General features: G+C 44.8%; 1 protein-coding gene across 1 annotated transcript in view; it reads right to left on the bottom strand.

The window, feature by feature from the left end:
- Positions 1–22,500, bottom strand: part of qkib (QKI, KH domain containing, RNA binding b) — a gene marked incomplete at both ends in the record, with an annotated part of 70,187 nt that overhangs the window by 14,865 nt on the left and 32,822 nt on the right. Inside the window, 3 exons of the mRNA XM_080740087.1 lie at positions 3,038–3,181; positions 10,182–10,298; positions 13,403–13,545. Of these exons, the coding sequence (XP_080596213.1) occupies positions 3,038–3,181; positions 10,182–10,298; positions 13,403–13,545 (404 nt within the window). The remainder of the gene's footprint in view (positions 1–3,037; positions 3,182–10,181; positions 10,299–13,402; positions 13,546–22,500) is intronic.

Genomic DNA, 22,500 nt, shown 5'->3' with positions numbered 1-22,500 from the left:
CCGGTACAGTGCTTAAGTAAATGTACTTACAGTACTTACTTTCCACCACTGCATACACACACACACACACACACACACACACACACACACACACACACACACACACACACACACACACACACACACACACACACACACACACACAAACAAATCGAATGACTCTTACATGTACATAATGTACTTGTTGGTTCGATTGTGAAAGAGTGACTAAAATAACTCAGATCCTTCCCCTACACACACACACACACACACACACACACACACACACACACACACACACACACACACACACACACACACACACACACACACACACAGGAAGCAGGCAGACAGCGCATGGGTTCAGCATCCTGTCCTCCACATGTTCTGACTTCCTGCCGGCTTCCTATTGGCCGGCTGATGGCAAGGAGGAAACGAGAGTGGAGGAAGTTTTCCTCGGCAGAAAAAAAAAAGAATAATAATAAAAATAAAACCCTCGAAGTTTCTCCCTTCTGCAGCCTGCCTGACCGCATGTGTCACAGAGTAACTCTGCCCGAAGCTTAGCTCAGCTCCATAGCATTAGTGGAGTTCTCCCTAACGCTATGTTCCTCTACCTCCGAAAATAACAAAAACTGTTTCGCCCCTCACCAAACCAAAGGTATCAGTGGACAGTTGAAAGCTTTCTCTACTTAGTGGACGCGGTCTGAGCCCCCCACCACACGATTAAAATACATTTCTAGGGCAAAATGAAAAATAGTCCACCTGACGGAGACACTCTTCCTGGTTGAAGACTGTTTTTACGAAACAGCGCTTCCAACGTCGCAGAGCTCAATAACACCCAACGAGACCAATGCTCTGCTAATGCGGTGCATTTCGGTCCTCTGACCTGTGCGGCAGAAGCGAGCTGGCGCTGTGATGGCGACGACAAATAGTAAAAAACAAGAAGAAATGGAGTCTCCATTCGTATAGAGGGTATCTGCACTGCACATTTCTAAAGTGACAATTTAAGGACTTTTTAATACCTCTAAAATGACAAATTAAACATTGTCCAAATTGTCAAATATTAGAGGCCGAAATTGTGAAAATATGCCGATCTACATGCTCACAACGCCTCGTAACGTGAATGCTATTTTCACAATAGAACAGTGTTATATAAAATGTAATGCCTCAACTCTTAGTGCTCGTCAGGGGGGGGGGGGGGTCCCCAGTTCAACTATGATTATTTTGGGGGTCACGGCCTGAAAAGGTTGAGAATCACTCACTGTCTTAGATATAAGCGATCAAGACCGCTGGCACAAACATGTCGGTCTAAAATTGTATTGATATCTGCCAACCAGCGCTGCCCGGGGAAACAAAATTACGCCTGTCACAACGTGTGACAATTTGTGACACGTTGTGACAATAAACTTTTACGAAATCCTTCCATGCAACTCGATAAGCTGCTTTAAAAGCTAGCTCACCCTGTCTAGCCGACTGTCTCCTCAATGGCTGTTGTCCGTTGGGATGTGTGAGTCTAGCATGGAAGTATTCTGTCGCTTTTCCTTTGCGTTGTCTACAAGTGATGCCTTTTCCTTTGGGTTGTCTACAAGTGATGCCTTTTCCTTTGGGTTGTCTACAAGTGATGCCTTTTCCTTTGGGTTGTCTACAAGTGATGCCCTTTCCTTTGGGTTGTCTACAAGTGATGCCTTTTCCTTTGGGTTGTCTACAAGTGATGCCTTTTCCTTTGGGTTGTCTACAAGTGATGCCTTTTCCTTTGCGTTGTCTACAAGTGATGCCTTTTCCTTTGGGTTGTCTACAAGTGATGCCTTTTCCTTTGGGTTGTCTACAAGTGATGCTTTTCCTTTGGGTTGTCTACAAGTGATGCCTTTTCCTTTGGGTTGTCTACAAGTGATGCCTTTTCCTTTGGGTTGTCTACAAGTGATGCCTTTTCCTTTGGGTTGTCTACAAGTGATGCTTTTCCTTTGGGTTGTCTAAGTGACGCGGCAGCTTTGATGGCATCATAGAGTCCTTTGACAACACTGTCAAATTAAAATGTCTTTGTTTATACATTATCTTTGCTAGTAGTGCTGTCAATAGAATCTTTCTGTCTGTGTCTCATTGTGTGTGATGTTATGACGTCATCAAACGATAAAGTCGACTTCAACTCAACTTTTTACTGAGTCGAGTCGACTTGTAGCAGCAGTAATGTTTGCCTGATGTTGGTTGGCGATGTGCTGGATAAGATCCTGTCTGTCTGTCTGTCTCTGTCTGTCTGTCTGTCTGTCTGTCTGTCTGTCTGTCTGTCTGTCTGTCTCAGTTCATTTGAACTCAGATGAACTCAGATGAACTCACTTTAGTTTCCTCAACTGGAACGATGCATGTATGTGACATGATTTGATTTCATGATCCATAAAGACAATCAATCACAGCATAACCTCTAACACACACACACACACACACACACACACACACACACACACACACACACACACACACACACACACACACACACACACACACACACACACACCGAACTCAGTGACATGTCGACATCCTTCTTCCATCACATGACTAATGCCCTTTCACAGCTTCAGTCCTGCCATGACATCATACCACACACACGCACGCACGCACGCACGCACTCACGCACACACACACACACACACACACACACACACACACACACACACACACACACACACACACACACACAGTTATTTTCCCAAATCAGAACATGCCAGTGTCTGTAACTGCATGACATCAGTGACCCCACAAACTATACTGTCTGTCTGATTGAAGTGAAAAATGTGTTTTTACCCGAAAATCTAAAACTTTTCACATAATCAATTAACTCTTTTAATCGATCGAACCGCCGATCCCACCAATATGCCCATAAAAGGGAACAAGGACTGAGAGACAGGTACTGACACGCACGCACGCATGTCTGGGGTCTCACGGGCCGTCACGGCACACATTTGGTTCTACAGACTCCATATATGGTCATAAAAGGGATTGTAGGGCCTTTAGGGCGAGGTTGCTTTTCGCCCTTAGGCGTCTCACTGGTATTATTTAGACTCACGGCGGGAACGAGCAGCTTGTTGACTTCCTCCACGGCACGCTTCAGCTTGATCTCCGCGCGGTTCTGAGCGTCTTCCACCGTTATCAGGACATGGAGGTCCTCGTTGAGATGCTCCCAGTTGGGTTTACCTCTGTTCTGCTCCTCCTGGGGGGGGGGGGGGGGGGGGGGAGAGAGAGAGAGAGAGAGAGAGAGAGAGAGAGAAAGATAGAGAGAGGGAGGAGAGGAGGGAGAGGGAGGAGAGGAGGGAGAGGGAGGAGAGGAGGGAGAGGGAGATGCTTTATTATCTTGGATCATCACAAAACAAATATATCATTGCTGTTGAGCAGTGATCACACTACAGCGTACACATCAAAAGTAGCAGATCTACAAGCTCGACAGCGACAAGTTTCGTGCTTGTAGATCTGCTACTTTTGATGCTTTTGAATTTGAATTGTGAAAAGTAACCTTTTAGTTGCCCACACTAGTGAAAACAGCAGATCTACAAGCTTTTTTTTAATGATGTATGATTTATGTTGTATTTATTTTTATTTTTGGACCTTTTTTCTATTTACATTTTTTACTATATTTAATAAATACTCTTTGCTTTTGTTTTTCTTCACAGAATCAACTGTTTTATGGTAATGGATTACATATAAATAACAGTGTTTAAACCAAAGTGCTGTACACTCAGAACCCAAAAACATAAATAAAAAATACACGATACAAGAGCTTTCGAACGCCACGGTACAAGTGAGTTTTCAAACTTAATTTAAACACAGACAGGGGGTTGAGATGCTTTAACATGGGGTGGAAGCTCCTTCCACAGTTTGGGCTCTACAGTGGAAAATGTCTCTCCCAGATCTTCAGCTTTGTTGGTGGGACTGAAGTGACTGCTCAGTAGACGGTAGAAGCTCCGATATATACAATGGTGCAACCCATTTAAAGACTTAAAAGCAATTAAAACATTAAAATCTCTGAATCCTGTAACGAACAGGGAGCCGGTGTAGGGAGGCAAGAATCGGGGGAGATGTGATCATACTTCAGTCCCCCTGTTAAGAGGCGAGTGGACGCGTTTCCGACAAACTGTAGCCGTGACAAACAGGCTTGGCTTACGCCAACATAAAGTGCATTACAGTAGTCAAGTAGGGCTGCTATGCCCTATACTGCCTCAGAACACAGGCTGAGTTCTGAGTTCTAGAATCCCGGACCACTCAATCATTCTGCCTCGATCTCTGCTGTTTATTCCCCTGGGTCCGCCACATGCTTTCACACTCGTTTTGGAGATTTCACAGTTTCTGGCGTCAGGCGCAGTGGACAGAAGAGCGTACTGTCTCTCTCCACGCACTAACTGCCACCTGGTTGTATTTCTTGAAATAAATATTTATATCGAATGAAAATCCAATATGTAAATATTGAATCGAGCAACTGATTGCTGTCTGGTGTGCACGCTGGGCCCCTTGATTCAGCCCGGGAAAAAGAGTTGGAGAGGCCCTCATTGCGTGCTATAGAGAGAGATCTCTCTCTATAGCGCTGCTGCTACAAGCCAGTGGGCCAATTACTGTACATGAGTTATATTTCGTCGTTGTTGGGTGGAAACCTTGTAAGTTCAAAACCGTTTGTTTTGTATTTATCATTTTAAAAATGATTTAAACGAGTGAAAACAGAAGATCTACAAGCACACAATGCCTCGCGGTGCGAGGCGTTGAGTGCTTGTAGATCTGCTGTTTTCACTACTTTTGTGCAACGACCTTATATGATGAAGCAGAGCTTTGCTTTGCGAAAAAAATGTATACATTTGAAACTTGGAGATAGGAGGTTTCTGCCCGACAGTGACGATTTACTTTGTTGGCCTCCAAGCCCCCAAAATGGAACGAAGGCCGACATTTTATTTTTATTTTTTTTCCTAATGGCCGGGAATGAACCGGCCGTTCGGGAGTTGTCCCGCTTTTCCCAATGGCCAGCACGTCCCTGGTGCACACAGAAGCCAGAGTAAGAAGCGTTTTAGCGTCAAATAGCCCTTTAGGTTGGCAGGGGGAAGAATCTCACATGGATCATAATCGTCTCTATCGCAGGGGTCTTCAACAGGGGGTCCGCGACCCCTAGGGGTCCGCGGAGGTACTGCAGGGGGTCCGCGAAATTATTGGAAAAAAATGTTTTTTTTTTTTTTTTTTTTTTTCATTTTTCACATTTATGTTAAAAAATAAATCATGATTCTATCCATTTTGAATAGCTTGAATACATGATTACTATGCAATTGACAGATTGTTGATATTATTGACATTGGTTCTCAGTTAATAAGTAGTATGTTTAGAAATGGTAGTGGTACGGCCCACCCTGCTCGCTGTAACTTGTACATGTTTAAAATAAAAAAAATATGTCGTAGCCCCGACCCCCCCACCCTCGAGGTGGTAGGGGGTCCCTGCTCCATCTCCCCATCAGTTTGGGGGTCCCCGGCCTGAAAACGTTGAAGACCCCTGTCTATCGGGTGGAAAACTCATATGTCCAAAGCAGTATCAAAAGTAGCAGATCGACATGCTAAAATCGAGCTATACTCGCTATGATGGAGTCTTTGGGACTGAGATAAATCACGGATCAAATTTGATCCGCTATAACACCAAAAGCGTCACCAGGTTTCAAACACATTGCAAGGGTTAAAAAGAAAAACAGGCGGCCGCCCGCTGGCCTACTGGTCCAGGTGCATGGCACATAGGCATTGGTGCCTGACGGCGTCGCCAGTTCGATTCCCGATACGGACGACCTTTGCCGCATGTCACTCCCCATCTCTCCCCCCCTTTCCTGTCAGTCTACTGTCGTATCAATAAAGGCATAAAAGCCCCCTAAAAAAAATCAGATAATCAACTTTCACTTTTAGACCGGTTATAACCCGGTAAAAATAAATGCTCAGTGGGTTTGGAAGCCAGGGACGTGCTGGCCATTGGGAAAAGCGGGACAACTCCCGAACGGCCGGTTCATTCCCGGCCGGTCCAGACCGGCCATTAGGAAAAAATTAAAAATAAAATGTCGGCCTTCGTTCCATTTTGGGGGCTGGGCGGCCAACAAAGTAAATCGTCACTGTCGGACAGAAACGTTGTATCTCCAAGTTTGAAATGTATAGATTTTTTCGCAAAGCAAAGCCCTGCTTCATCATACAAGGCTGTTGCACAAAAGGCGTTGTGCGTTGTGCGTTGTGTGCGTTGTGTGCGTTGTTTAAATCATTTTTAAAATGATAAATACAAAACAAACGGTTTTGGACATACCGGTACAAGGTTTCCACCCGACAACGACGAAATATAACTCATGTACAATAATTGGCCCACTGGCTTGTCACATGTCATGATCTGAAATGGCAAATCTTTGAGTAGCAGCAGCGCTGTGGAGAGAGATCTCTCTCTATAGCGCGCAATGAGGGCCTCTCCAACTCTTTTTCCCAGGCTGAATCAGGGGCCCATCACGTCCCTGTTGGAAGCTGTGGAATAGAAGGTTCTATAAATGTGTATTGTATTGTTGTTATTGTTACCGTGGACTACACTCACTGTCACTGCCAGCATCTGTATCATAATGTGATGGTAAACACCTCGATGTGACACATGTCAATCAATCACAGGGGGGAAAACAACAGGCCACATCTGTGTGTGCGTGTGTGAACGCGAGCACGTGTGTGCATGCATGTGATGTGTGTGTGTGTGTTTTTTTTTTTTTTTTTTTGCTGCTGCTGCTAACGACGTTAGCCACCTGCCTTGCTAACACTGAGATCTGATCTGGACTGCACAGCAAGACCTCTACTGGAAACAGATGGAGAGAGAGAGAGAGAGAGAGAGAGAGAGAGAGAGAGAGAGATGGGAGGATTGGAAGAAGGACTGTCCTGTAGCTGAGAGTTCAGAGATCAGATAACGTCAACAGTCAACACACCCGTGCGCGCTTGTGCGCGACACACACACACACACACACACACACACACACACACACACACACACACACACACACACACACACACACACAGACCTACATCATCTTCCTACACACGTGCACTCACAGCTGGAGGTCTATTTTGCCCCTAACACAAAGGTGTGTGTGTGTGTGTGTGTGTGTGTGTGTGTGTGTGTGTGTGTGTGTGTGTGTGTGTGTTTCTTTAAAAAGTGAACATCTCTTCTTGTCTCTCCTCTCTTCAGGGTCAAACCTCACAGGGTTACATGTCACACACTAGACCACACACACACACACACACACACACACACACACACACACACACACACACACACACACACACAGGGGTAGAGCCCCCTGGTAGAGCGGCCGAATGGGAACCGCGAGGTCCCCTTTGTACAGTATGTGTGAATGTAATGCACAATCTACCGTATGTGAAGAGCCTAGGATAAACACTGTCATCTCTGCTCACAACCTATCCTATCACTGCTACAGTATGCAGATGACAATCAACTGTTTTTGTCCTTCCCCCCTTCTGGATGTCCCACCACCTCAAGCTGAATGAAGATGGAGCGTCTCTTCTTCCCAGCTCTTGCCCCATGCAAGATCTCACTGTTTCCTTAGACAACACACTGGTGACTTTGGTTCCAACAGCTAAGAACCTTGGTGTGGTCCTGGACAGCCAGCTCTCATTAAAGAGGATTCACTGCGGGCCCCACACGAATGTTCTTCATAGGGGGAGGGGGTTTAACCCATTTAGACTGGGAACGCATTATTACGCATTATTTTGTGCTTTAAGTATTGAAAAATAGCAGATCTACAAGCTCACAGCGCGGCACTCTGAAGATTTGCTGTTTTTGAAAAATCATGAAAATTAGTTCTTTTGAAAAACCTGTTTCTTTGTCAATGGTGCTCAAACCTTTTCATGTGAAGGACCCCCAAAATGATATGTATTTGGCCACGGACCCCCATCTGAAAATATTTAATTCCAGGGTTCCCCCAGAAGCAAAACTGTTGGCTTAAAAAAAATCATATAGGCCTATTCAAAGATTTGCACAGATTTTCACGACTTTTCAAAAATAGCAGATCTGCAAGCTCGCAGCGCGGCACCAAGCTTGTATATCTGCTATTTTTCAATAGCTAAAGTATAAAATAATGAAGGCCTCCACCTTGGGCCCTAGTAACTCAGTCCCACTCCCCCCCCCCCCCCCCCTTGTGACGCCCCTGTATGGATCACATGCAGGAGGTGTCATTTGTCAACAACACCCTTGCTACAAAACCCAGGGCAAAAGTCCACTCGTCCGAGACAATTTGCACTCCTGGCCCCCAAACTGTGGAATAAACTCCCTGTCGCACTTAGAACTACAGACTAACTCCCTAGCTTCCATTAGAACTACAGACTCACTCCCTAGCTTCCATTAGAACTACAGACTCACTCCCTAGCTTCCATTAGAACTACAGACTCACTCCCTAGCTTCCATTAGAACTACAGACTCACTCCCTAGCTTCCATTAGAACTACAGACTCACTCCCTAGCTTCCATTAGAACTACAGACTCACTCCCTAGCTTCCATTAGAACTACAGACTCACTCCCTAGCTTCCATTAGAACTACAGACTCACTCCCTAGCTTCCATTAGAACTACAGACTCACTCCCTAGCTTCCATTAGAACTACAGACTCACTCCCTAGCTTCCACCGTGGACTGAAGACTCACCTCTTCAGACTCCACCTAAACCCATAGCACTACTGTAACACCCCCCTTCCCTCGATGACCACACATGAAGCTAGATAACATTTTTAGGTTTTAGAAGTTTTTTACTGATTAGATGCGTGGTCTACCTATGTTATTGTTTTTCTAGATTGATATTCCTATGCATTTGTTATATTGTTGTTAATGAACTGACATATTATCTTGCTTATTATAGTGATGTGTATTACCTGCTTATTGTAAGTCGCTTTGGATTAAAAGTGTTTGCTGAATGCCTAAACTGTAAACTGAAGAGCTGTGAACAAAGGCTCCCGGATGTTTTAGATACAGGGATGTTTTGATTATGAGATCAGGTTCACGAGTGAAAGCACCCAGAGAGAATGCGGCAAAACACAGGCCCTACATTGACTCGAATTAGAATTATAGGTACTGGAAAGAACATGCTGGACAGACATAGGGTTGGGTATCGTCTGCAATACTTTTAATGGTATCGATTGCATGACGTCGATACTATCGGGTATCGGTTCACGTAAAAACGAACAATACCTCGTTTCGATACTTTGGAACGCACCCCTGGCCGGTCGCATCTGTAACAGTTGGGCTACTGAGAGTTTAATGACTGCTTTCGTAGGCTACACTCGTTACTGTGGAAAATAGTCGACAATAGCCTACAATGTTTATTATTATGATGATTATCCAACGTCTATACTCTCCGCTCCGCCACGCTGTGTGATCATCATCATCACCTCTATAAAAAGTATCGATAATGGTATCGAAAAGGGTATCGTATCGATTCCCATGTATCGAAAAAGGTATCGTATCGATTCAAAAGTGAACGATACCCATCTCTAGACAGACATTATGGAGTATCAAGACATATAGCGATGGAGAGCTACGCTACCCTTCATTGAGTGTTGAAGGTGAGATGTTTGTGGATAGCAAGCGGTGTTAGATATAGAAAGCCTTTTACAGTATGTCTGTAACTCTGAGAGTGTGCACATTTGAACCAAATGGACCCCGGGTTAAGGGTAATGGGGTTATGGGGGTCTCGCTCTGGGAACCACTGCTAACTACGTTTAATCCTGAGTAGCAAGTTGAAGAATTAGCAGAATTGATCATGCTGCGGTTATGTGTGTGTGTGTGTGTGTGTGTGTGTGTGTGTGTGTGTGTGTGTGTGTGTGTGTGTGCGTGACTGCGTGTGTGTGGATGTGCGTCTATGTGCGTGTGTACATGTACGTGTGTGTGTGTGTGTGCGTGTGTGTGTGTGTGTGTGTGTGTGGGTGTGTGTGTGTGTGTATGTGTGTGTGTGTGTGTGTGTGTGTGTGTGTGCGTGTCAATGTTGTTTTTTGAAATTTTGATTTCGTTTTAGTCATAGTCTTTTGAATAAAATGTAATTTAGTTTCAGTCAAACACTGGTGCGTGTGTGTCTGTGTGTCTGTGTGTGTGTGTGTGTGTGTGTGTGTGTGTGTGTGTGTGTGTGTGTGTGTGTGTGTGTGTGTGTGTGTGTGTGTGCGTGTGCGTGTGTGTTTACCTTCTTCTTGTCTCTCATGGATCCTTTTCCTCTCACCATGATCTTACATCCTGTCTCCGCTTCCAGCTGTTTGGCTGTGAGACCCCTGGGTCCTAAGATCCGCCCTACGAAGTTAAACTACACACACACACACACACACACACACACACACACACACACACACACACACACACACACACACACACACACACACACACAAAGTTGGTAACGTTTCATCACATGGTAAACTCATTTTATAGTAACTAAATAATTGGGGCGAATCCGATACTTCCGTGACCACAAGAGTTGCCATATTGTAACCATTTTAGAAAAGCAATATAGTTGGGTCGAAAATGGCAGTTCCGTGACCGTGGAGAGCAAAGGTCCGTTTCTCAATGGATTTGTCATCTAGGAGGGTTATTAAACACATTTGGTCGGGGTGTATTTTTTTAAATGGCGGGGAAAATGTTTGACAGCTAGGGTAATTTTCGGTCTCATTCACTTATACTACACTATAAAGGAAAAAATGACTCCCAAAAAATCTTTTTTAAGTGGGATGTGAGGGGTCAAACTAGGGGTTTTTAATTATTCTGAATCCATTGCAAGCATTTGTTTTGCATGGAAAACATTCCTTGGGCTAAAAACTGACCCCAAAAGACTGTGAAAATTGATGACTCATCACTAAACCATAGTTTTGTTGGCCGGTTTTTAACCCAAGGAATGTTTTTCATGCAAAGCTTGCAATGGATTCAGAATAATTAAAAAGCCCTATTTTGACCCCTCACATCCCACTTAAAGCAGATTTTTGGGGAGTATTTTTTTTCCTTTATAGTATAGTATAAAAAATACACCCCGACCAAATTTGTTTAATAACCCTCCTAGATGACAAATCCATTGAGAAACGGACCTTTGCTCTCATGGTCACGGAAGTGCCATAAACGACCCAGCTAAAAGGGTTTCATTTTGACTCTTGTCTCAAGGTTCAAACCCTGCCTTGCTGAAAGGCTCAGTGTGTCAGTTAATGAGTGAGGGGGTGCGGGGAGGGAGATCAGCCGGGGAATCGGAGCAGCAGGAGCAGCATTGCAGTCGCTGTACCACACTGTTGTGAAGAAGAAAAAAAAAAGAGTTGAGCCAGAAGGCAAAGCTCTCTGTCTACCGAGCAACCTTCGTTCCTGCTCTCACCTATGGTAATGAAGTATGGGTCATGACCCAAAGTATAAGGTCGCGGATACAAGCGGACGAAATGAGTTTTCTCAGATGGGGTGGCTGGTATCTCCCTTAGAGGTAGGGTGAGAAGAACCGCTGCTCCTTCACTTGGAAAGGAGTCAGCTTAGGCGGTTCGGGCATCTAGTTACGGATGCCTCCCGAGCGCCTTCCTATAGGAAGGTCCTCGATGCGCGTCCCACTGGGAGGAGACCCCGTGGTGCGTGCGTGCGTGCGTGCGTGCGTGCGTACGTGTGTGTGTGTGTTCACACGTGAATTAACCTTCATTAGGAGAGCAATGATCATTAACAAAACATGACCCCCTACCCAACCAGCCACCCACCCACACACACACACACACACACACACACACACACACACACACACACACACACACACACACACACACACACACACACACACACACACACACACACACACATGCACGCGTTTATAAAGTTCAAGTTGTCTGAGGGTCTGTGTGCACAACTGTCCATATCATCCCGTTTAGTGCTAATGCTTTAATTTTAAATGCGTTTAATGCTAATAAATGTGTTTATTCTAGACTCGCTACGAGTTAGAATAAAATACATAGCAAACAATCATTATACTAAAAGAAACAAAATTATCCAACCAAACAAATGTTAAACCAGGGGAACCCTTTTGGAGGGTAAAGCGATTTTTTTTCATAACCCTTTTTTTCTTCACCCGGTGTCAATTACGTAATGTAATCCTGGGCGCTACACTCCCTCTGCCAACCTGGGGAGAGCAACGGACTGACCATGCTTCCTTATATGCATGAGGAGTCCAAGCCGCTTCTTATCACCTCAACAGTCCCTTTCCCCTCCATCAGGGGCTGGCCAGGGGGAGGCAGTATAGAGGGTATGCACGTCCACTGGGACCCACCCCCCTAATCTAGACTGAGTGGCATGCAGGCTGATGGAGCATTGAAGTTTAGAAGTGCTAGTTGCAAATCACTCAACGGCCCTGCATACCACCTGTTTCTAAATTGCACATAATGCAGGAGGCAGCAGGATGTTGTGTTGTTGAAAACGAGTGCTTCCAAACTCTGACACTTGGAAAAATAATCACTTGCACAGAATGTCTTGACAGAAAGTAGCTCATAACATGTCTATGGTTGATTTTTATGAAACAAAAACACTGCAGATAAAAAGAGGATAATTCAAGCTTTCAGTACAGCCGCAATGTTGGTGAGTTAACTTTGTTTAATACAATCAGATAGGACTTTTATGTATGGGCTGTCAATGGCAGAAATTAGTTTATTACCACTCAGTAGGCGTGTTCCCACATAACTTCCAGTAACAGTGATGTCACGCGCATACCCTCTATAGAGACCAGGATTACGGCATGTTTTTTGTGAGGGTATCTGAAATGTAAGTTATTAATGTTAAATAAATATGGATTATGGATAAAATCCATAACCAAAATAAGAGACACGAGCCAAAGGACAGTCCATAGATTGCTGTATTTTGAGAGGAGTCAGACAGAGGAGACAAACAGTGAGCGTACCATAGCGGCAGCTTTCTAATTCTCTCTCTCCTCCAAGATGGAGGAGAACAGTATATAAAGAGTACAGTTTATGACAGTAAGAATCGTGGGACTTATTGATTCGTTCCCATATCATAACAAGGAAGTAACAGGAAGAAAGGGACACGTATGTTGGTAATTTTCCACAGACATACAGTATATCATGATTTCGTAGCCAGGGCAACCAAAGTTACTATGACCTGTAATCTATTTAGCCTGAACCTACAGTATCCGACCAAAATGTGGTCTCTATACAGTAAGTTCAGTTCATATTATTTATATTATATGGTCATATGAGCGTCATACACAAACCAGAATTATGTATCATAATTCTTATCTTATCAGTATCTACCCTAGGAGATACAGGGAGAACATGCAAACGAAAAGGGTATTGAATCCCAGGCTCGCACACGCACGCACGCACGCACGCACGCACACATGCACGCGCACGCACGCACACACACATGCACCCGCACACACGGACAGCTTACATCAGGGTACTCCTTCACGGGGACGTAGAGCTTCTCCTGCAGCTGCACCGTGGGGCCCACAGCCTCCGGGAGCAGCTCCGAGCTCCTCTTGTCCGTACCGTTCAGAGTGTCATTGTACATGTCCTTCCTCACCCTGCTGATCTCTGTGGGAGGAGGGGAGACATTAGTCATTATGAACACGTTAATGACGCTTCATGCTGTCAGTTTAATGAAAAATCTCAAAATATTTAGTTCCAGGGACCCCCAGAAGCAAATTTGACTTACAAATGTTCGCTTAAAAAAAAATATATATATATATTCAAAGAGTTGCACACATTTTCATGACGTTTCAGAAAAATAGCAGATCTACAAGTTCACAGCACGGCACTCGGTGCTGCGCTGTGAGCTTTTATATCTGCTATTTTTCATAGTTAAAGTATAAAATAATCCCAGGCCCCTCACCACTCCCAGCCCCCCCCCCCCCCCCCTTGTGACACCCTGTTTGAAACATCCCATCTCTCGTGAGAGAGAGAGAGAACAAGAGAGAGAGAGAGAGAGAGAGAGAGAGAGAGAGAGAGAGCGAGAGAGAGAGAGAGAGAGAGAGAGAGAGAGAGAGAGCGAGAGAGAGAGAGAGAGAGAGAGAAAGTGAGAGTAATACGATAGTAACAACAATTCAAATCCAGAAGTTAATATTCCATAACAAGCATGTAATCCCCTTCACACACACACACACACACACACACACACACACACACACACACACACACACACACACACACACACACGCACACACACGCGCGCACACACACACACACACACACACACACACACACACACACACACACTCACTAAATGCTTCACACGGTTCTCAGCCAGCGTAGTTAGGCTGGTAGGATTACAACAAACCAATCACCATGGTTGTGTGTGAGTCCTCTTTGAGGTGAGTGGTAATGTGTGGTTTCCCCCGGCTTGGAATCCAGCTGCGTTATCGCCGGTGCTCATCCAAAGCAGCCCCAAGTGTCACGCCCAGTTGTTCATGTGAAGCACTCTGTTCATGCTCATTTATTTAAGATTATAAAGATCGCAGAACACACTGTCTGTCTGCTGTGTAGCTGAACACACCGTTTGCTGTGTAGCTGAACACACCGTTTGCCGTGTAGCTGAACCAGGGCCAGACTTACCATTGGGCAAGGGTGGGCACGTGCCCGGGATGACATTTTAAAGTATTGCAATCCAAATAAGGTGATATTTGTGTTTAGTTACAGTACATTTTGTTTTATTATTGAGAGCTTCTGCTCTGCTGGCCGCACTGCATAGCTGCTCTGGAAGCTTAGTGCAGTCTAAAGCCTGTCCACTCTATGTACCTGGTATACTTTCCACACACATAGGCTGCACACATGCACATACACCCCACTTCTGTATCCACTTTAGACCCTTCCAATGAGCCAATGAGGATACACAGTCAGATTATGCACGGGCCGGTCTGGAGGTGAGGTCACGGTGTGGTCAGGAGGACCAGAGGTGGAATTCTTGCGCGCGAACGAGGGCCTCTTTATTTCCCCTTGCCCAGGGGCCTCATGTCATATAAATCCGGGCCTGAGCTGAACACACCGTTTTTGCCATGTAGCTGAACATACTGCTGTGGTGATATCCACACATGGTGAGGATATATAACAATCATACAAGAAAGTTTGACAACGTGCTTTATGAAGTTGATGACGACACCCAGGCACGTGCACACATAGACATCAAAGGGGGCTTGAGCCCCTGCCCTTTTACCCGTCTGTGAAAAGTGCCCTCTCTCCAGACTATGAATGCAGTTTTTACTATGGTGAAAGAAATGCAAATGCCCCCTTTCCATGCCATACCTGAAGGCAGCTTTCAAGAGAATGGCCTTGTCCAAACTCTCCTGAACTAGAATGCACCATCTTATGTTGAAAGAATTGCCGTCTCTGTGTAAAAATCCATGCCGTTATACGCCACATCTCCAATATTGACTTGATTACGCTTAGTTCAGTGTGGTATCAAGCACCGAAAATAGCCTACCTCCAAGCTCACAACGCGTCGACGCGTGGAGGTCTGCTATTTTCGATGTTTTCACCAAAAGGCCCTTTTAGAAATGTCAGCCCCTGCCTCTCTAACATTCTCTGCACATCCCTATCGACACCCACAGAAGAATCCGAGATACAACCATTTTTCTGAATTTCATAACATTGAGTCAGATGGAAAGGAGGATTTGGGGATGAAGTCACTTCCAGTTGCATCATGGGAATTGGAGAGCACAGTCTAGGCTAAACCACGGGAAAAGGTATTTGACATATCAATTGGTCAGATGGGTGGACCGCAAAGGCTTTCAAGCGGGCCCTACATGTGCCGATAAAAATACTGTGCAAATCGACATCAGTTTGTGTTGTGAATGACATCAGACCAGAGCTTTGTCAGCCTACATAAGGTCTTGCACATATATCTATACAGAGAGGAAAGATTGAGAGATTGGACTGGGATCATAGAAGGACTGACAAACACTGACAGAGGCTGACAGAGACAGGGGAAACAAGGAAGAGATGGTTTTCTGGTCATTGCCCCTGAAAAGAGGACCACAGACACCCCACCAGTTCTTTGGCTGTGCTGCTGGGCCAGTGGATGACAAGGTGTATTCCTTTGGAGGGTTCTTCTATAACAAGAAGACCTACAACAAGAAGGATCAGATTGATGTTCATGTCTTCAACACAGTGACTTTGTGCTGGATGACGTTGCCCCCAGTGACCAGAGGAGAATGTTCCCTTGAGGTTCCTTTCATGCGCGATGGCCACACAGCTGTACTAATAGAAGATATCATCTACATCTGGGGTGGGATGGTGAATTGTAAAACAGAAGTTGATGACGACAACTGGTTTACCATCACGGGGGACTTGGACAACGGTCTTTATGCATTTAATGTCGACACCCACAGATGGTTCAAGCCCAAGATTTCTGGAACTGTTCCAGAGGCGAGGGAGGACCACTCAGCCTGTGTTCTAGGGAAAGTCATGTTTATCCATGGAGGATGCAATCAGCTGACTGACACTAATGACCTCTACAAGTTGGACACCAGCACAATGGTCTGGTCTTTAATTAACACCAGAGGCACTCCAGCACCTGTTTCATCAATGCACTCTGCCACCATGATCGGGACAAAGATGTTTCTATTTGGGGGCACAAAGCAGATGGACAACAACATCAGAGTGTTTGACACAGAGTCCAACTGTTGGCTGAACACTCCTTCTGGACAGATTCTTCCAGAACAGCGTCAGAGTCATGCAGCCTTTGCCTACAATGGAGAGCTGTACATATTTGGTGGCTGCAAATGGCCAATGTGTTTCAATGATCTGTGGAAATTGAATTCCAAGACCTTCTCCTGGAGGAAGGTTGAGCCGAAAGGTAAAGGCCCAGATTGGCGGTGTACAATTTTCAGTTGCATGGTGGGAGATCGTATCATCATCGTTGGACCACAACTCATCTTACAGATCTTACACTTAAATCCTAGTCTGAAGACGTTATGCAAGCTAGCGGTTATTCAGAACGGTCTGGAGCAGTCAGGACTCCCACACAATGTCAAGTGGGAACTGGCAGCGATGACAACCAAAACAGGACAAAGAAAAGTAAAAAAAAAAAGAAAATACTCGTACAGAGTATTTTTTTCTTTTCTTTTTTGCCACTAGGGGGCAAGAAGAACTTCTGGGCAAAAACTATGATGACTTAGGCTACTATACAGGAAAAAAGACCCCCCAAAAATATCTTCTTGAAGTAGCATGTGAGTTTTTTTCATGATTCTGAATGGATTGCAAGAATTTGTTTTGCACGGAAAAACATGCCTTGGGCTAAAAATGGATCCCACAAAACTGTGAAAAGTTTTTAGGAATGTTTTTCAATGGATTCAGAATCATGAAAAACCCCTAGTTAGACCCCCTCACATGCAACTTAAAGAAGATTTTTGGGGGGTCTTTTTTCCCCCCTGTATAGTAAGTGAATGGGTAGGTGCAATAAAAACCATTAAAAATTATCCCCACGGGACATTAGTTGACCACAGCAACAAGAAGAAATCATAACTAGACACCATAAAGGTCCTAAAAAACAGGTTTCGAAAAAGTGTCGTTCGGGTGCTGCATGGTGGAGTCCAGGGACGTGCTGGCCATTGGGAAAAGCGGGACAACTCCCGAATGGCCAGTTCATTCCCGGCCGGTTCAGGCCGGCCATGAGAAAAAAAAAAAAAAATGTCGGCCTTCGTTCCATTTTGGGGGCTGGGCGGCCAACAAAGTAAATTGTCACTGTCGGGCAGAAACCTCGTATCTCCAAGTTTCAGATTTATACATTTTTTCGAAAAGCAAAGCCCTGCTTCATCATACAAGGCCGTCGCACAAAAGTAGTGAAAACAGCAGATCTACAAGCACACAACACCTCGCGCCGCGAGGCGTTGTATGCTTGTAGATCGGCTGTTTTCACTAGTTTAAATCATTTTTTAAATGATAAATACAAAACAAACGGTTTTGGACATACAAGGTTTCCACCCGACAACAACGAAATATAACTCAAGTAATTGGCCGACTGGCTTGTCACTTGTTATGATCTGAAATGGCAAATCTTTGAGTAGCAGCAGCGCTATAGAGAGATCTCTCAATCTATAGCGCGCAATGAGGGCCTCTCCAACTCTTTTTCCCGGGATGAATCAGGGGCCCAGCACGTCCCTGAGCTGATTAATGTACGGAGGGATTCAGAGTCCCTATTGGTTGGGAGATGTGCTTCCTCAGAGTACCTGAAAACAGATCCTGAATTCATTGCCAAACCATAATAAAAATATTGATCTCTCTTTTTTTAGATATAAAAAATATCACTTTATCCATTCATGAGTTGTCCTGACAGAAATGGGAGCGTGTCGCTGTCACTACATGTCATCTCTTCGACACCCGACTCTAACCCTCACCCTAACCCTAACCTCCGTGGAGTGAGTCGCTAACCCTCCGGTCGAAATGATGGTCGTTCGAAAGAACGCGATTTTCCCACAGAAATGTAGTATGCCGGGGTCTCTGCCTCATCTCGATCTCAGCTAAGACAATCAAATCATAAATGTGTGATATACTACAAACTGAGCTTCATTTTCAATACTTTTTGACTTTTTTTTTAATACATGACGAACTTGTGGAACTTATACCACACATATCTTGATGACAATACTTTTGTACGCTTACTGAAGTACATTTTGAACGCTGGACTTCTTATACATTGTGGTATTTATTATAACGTTTACTCATGTTAATAATAGTAATCATTCCTTCCTTCCACCCACTGGAGGTTTCATGCATGGGAATCCAGAGAGACATCCCATAATACACCGTCGTCATGACAACCAGAGGCTGCTTTCAACCTCCCTGCAGGGCACAGAGCAATTCATCAGCCCCTCTCTCTCTCTCTCTCTCTCTCTCTCTCTCTCTCTCTCTCTCTCTCTCTCTCTCTCAGAAGGGGTGAAATAAGAGCTGGGGGGCGTGCGAGGGGCCCCATGAAGACGTGAGGGGCCCCATGAAGACGTGAGGGGCCCAGGTTGTCACCTCTCCAGACCGACCAATGGATTTACACACACACACTCCAGCGGCATGCTGGGAAATCTAATGAAGCCATCTGATGTTTTTTTCCACTCTCGTAACACAAACATCCATCCCTCCATCCATCCATCCATCCATCCATCCCTCCATCCATCCATCCACCCACCCACCGGTCTACGTACTGTATGTCTGTATGTTCGTAAATAAGTATGTATGCATGTACATGCATACATACTGTACATACAAGGGGAACCAGTATCGGGAAGGGGGATCCCATGCCCCACCCTGACTCTCCCCAATGCAGAGTCCAACAGCATAATGCTTGGAGACTCTCCACTCTGCAGTAACACCATATCATTTTCTTAGGGCCACAACCACTAAGGGAGCCACATCAAATAATTGTTTTTATTATTGTTCTACATATTGTTACATTATGTCATATATCCCCTGTCCAAAAAACTAGCGTTATTATTGAAGCGGTGAAAACCGCTTCCAAGGTATAGCTTTGTCTGTCCCGTGCATGGTTACACCCCGCCATTCCGAAACACCGCCATTCCGAACGTTGACTTCTAACCCTAACCCTACCCCTAACCCTAACCCTAACCCTTACCCTAACCATAACTAACCCTAACCCTACCCCTAACCCTACCCCTAACCCTAACCCTAACCCTAAACCTAACCCTAACCCTGCTTCGGAATAGAGGTGTTTCGGAATGGCGGACTGTTGCCCCCGTGCATGTCCAGTCCAGAATGAAGAATTGAGGATTGGTCAAGCTTCACATGACAATTTGGCTCTCCAGACAAAATCATTCATTCATTCAGAACACATAGAATCTAAAAATATAGAACTAAAGCACATAGAAAGTATAGATCTAGAACACAGAATGTATAGATCTAGAACACATATTTCATAGCTCTAGAACACATAGAATAAAAATTCACCGAATTCACTTCGAACCGAGTTTTTTTTTTTTTTTAAGATTTTTTTTGGGGGCTTTTGCCTTTATTGATAGGACAGTAGACTGACAGGAAATGGGGAGAGAGATGGGGAATGACATGCGGCAAATGTCGTCCGGGTCGGGAATCGAACCGGCGATGAAGATCTCACACAAATCATTTTATAATATGCCACTGCTGCTGTGGCCTCCCCTCCCCCTTCCTCCTTCCTCATAATCCACAAACTTCACTCTAGGCCTTGCTGCCTGTATTTGATTCAAGTCAATATTCCTCCAAAAGAACTTTCTAAAATGGCTAGTTCCATTCCTTGATTCTTATTGGCTGGTTTCCCTTAATTGCTGTGGTATATGAGACTATAACCCACACCTTGAATCAGTTTATATCAAACCCAGGTGTGCTATTTCTTTCCCCAGTGCACCAATTATCTGCACCTGTGTTGTTAGCAAAAAAGCTGGGAACTACTTTCTTGCAGCTGGGAACTTTCTTGCAGACCTTGAAGTGAATTATTAATGAAATAGAACAGTTTTAATTGGTACATGTCGATGATTCTTCATGTTGCCACATTGTAACCGGTTTAGAAAAGCAATAAGCCATGCGAGGCTTGTGGTTACCTGTATTTTATAATGGCTGAGAGGGTTGGAGACATTCGGCTGCACCTCGTGTCTCACCACGCCTCTCAGCCGTTATAAAATACCAGGTAACCACATGCCTCTTGTGGCTTATCGCTACATTTAGATCTTATGGTTATCATGACTGTGTGTGTGTTGTGACCTGCCAGTCACATGGCTGCTCCAGTCACTGTCAGTAATGAATCAATGTGCTGAGGCCATCGGGGCTACCATAACATTGCGACACCTGTCATTCAAAGACGCCGGATATTAAACATCACAAAGTAACATGCTATGATCTTGTAGATCTGCTATGTATATTTCTCAAGCAAACATTTTTAACTTCTGGGGGTCCCTGGCAAAACAAATATTTCAAGATGGCAGTCGGCAGATAAATACAGTACATAATATTTGTGGTCCTTTACATGAAAAGGTTCGAGCACCTCTGTTACAGCAACAAGTTTTTTTTTTCTTTTTTTCTGACACTGTTAGGATTTAGAAGACATTTGTAGAATGTGTCTCAGGTATTAATGGGTTAAGTAGCGACTGAGCAAACACCTAAAAAAACAACAACAACAAAAGAAAAAGGTAAAAAGGAGATCTACCACAGAATTCTCCTTTAACTCTATAACCGCTTTGGACGTTCCCGTTCGCCCTATTTTTCACGGCGGCGCGCCGCCAATAGTACGTTCTTTGGCTCGTTCTTTTGTACCTTGTTTTGATGTCTGTAAACTGATGAGGGGTCGCGCGGGTGTGTACCGTTAACACATCTCCCGTAAAAGTGCTCTCAAAAACCCACTGGACGTTAGCGTCAATGGAGTAACAAAACACTTCCTTGTTATTTTCTCTGGGTCTATTGCTCAGCTCTGTAGCGATTCAGTGGTCTTGACGGACGGCAGCCGCGGCCATTTCACATTAATTCTTGCATGAGGCTGCCCTCTACTGCTAGTATAGCCAAAGTACACCTATTTATTGAGAAAAGAAAATAATAATACTAAAATAAATAAATAATAACATCTGGCAGTAAAACTGTTAATGGGTTCAGTAGAAACTGAGCAAACACCTCCCCAGCATCAGGCTGTAATCCAACACATGTTGTGATGAAGCAGGTGTGTGAAAGTGGTGGATTCTTTATGAAAATGTGCTCCCATGTTTTGGGAGGAAAGATGTCAGTCTGTTTAGACTGAAACACGGCGTGGCCGACAGAGTACTCAGTACCTGAGTCAAAGTATAGATACCATCCTAATCAAAGTTATTCCACTACACAGTATAGATATTCCCCTGGTCAAATATCAAGCAAAAGGTCAGATCACCAAAAATCATGTTAGTGCAATGTGTGTGCGTGTGCGTGTGCGTGCGCGTGCGTGTGTGTGTGTGTGTGTGTGTGTGTGTGTGTGTGTGTGTGTGTGTGTGTGCAGTGTGTGTGTGTTAGCCAGAGGATGATATCGCTGTCAGAGTGATTTATGGAGGACTTTATTTCAACCTTTTAGTTTGACACGCACACACACACTCACGCACGCACGCACGCACGCACGCACGCACGCACGCACGCACACACACACACACACACACACACACACACACACACACACACACACACACACACACACACACACACACACACACACACACACACACACACAGTGTTTCTCTTTTCTTTAATGATTTGTCAGCTTTCTAAAGAAATAAGAGATTCAATCAGTTTCCATCCTGGAGGCCCCGAACACACACACGCACGCACGCACGCACACACACACACACACACGCACGCACGCACGCACGCACGCACGCACGCACGCACGCACGCACGCACACACACACACAAATAACTGTTTATTTGATAAGGATTTGTTTCCAGTCATGCTGCATCATATCTACCGTCACAACAAAAGAGCATCACAGCTGCCGAAACACTCATCCACACATTTGTCACATCCCGGATAGACTACTGCAACAGCATCCTCAACGGCACCACTGC

The sequence above is a fragment of the Nannobrachium achirus genome, assembly GCF_963921795.1.
Source record: "Nannobrachium achirus genome assembly, chromosome: 13".
Classification (NCBI taxonomy): Eukaryota; Metazoa; Chordata; class Actinopteri; order Myctophiformes; family Myctophidae; genus Nannobrachium; species Nannobrachium achirus.
Note: the sequence above shows the minus strand (reverse complement) of the source record. Positions and strands in the feature narration are given on the sequence as shown.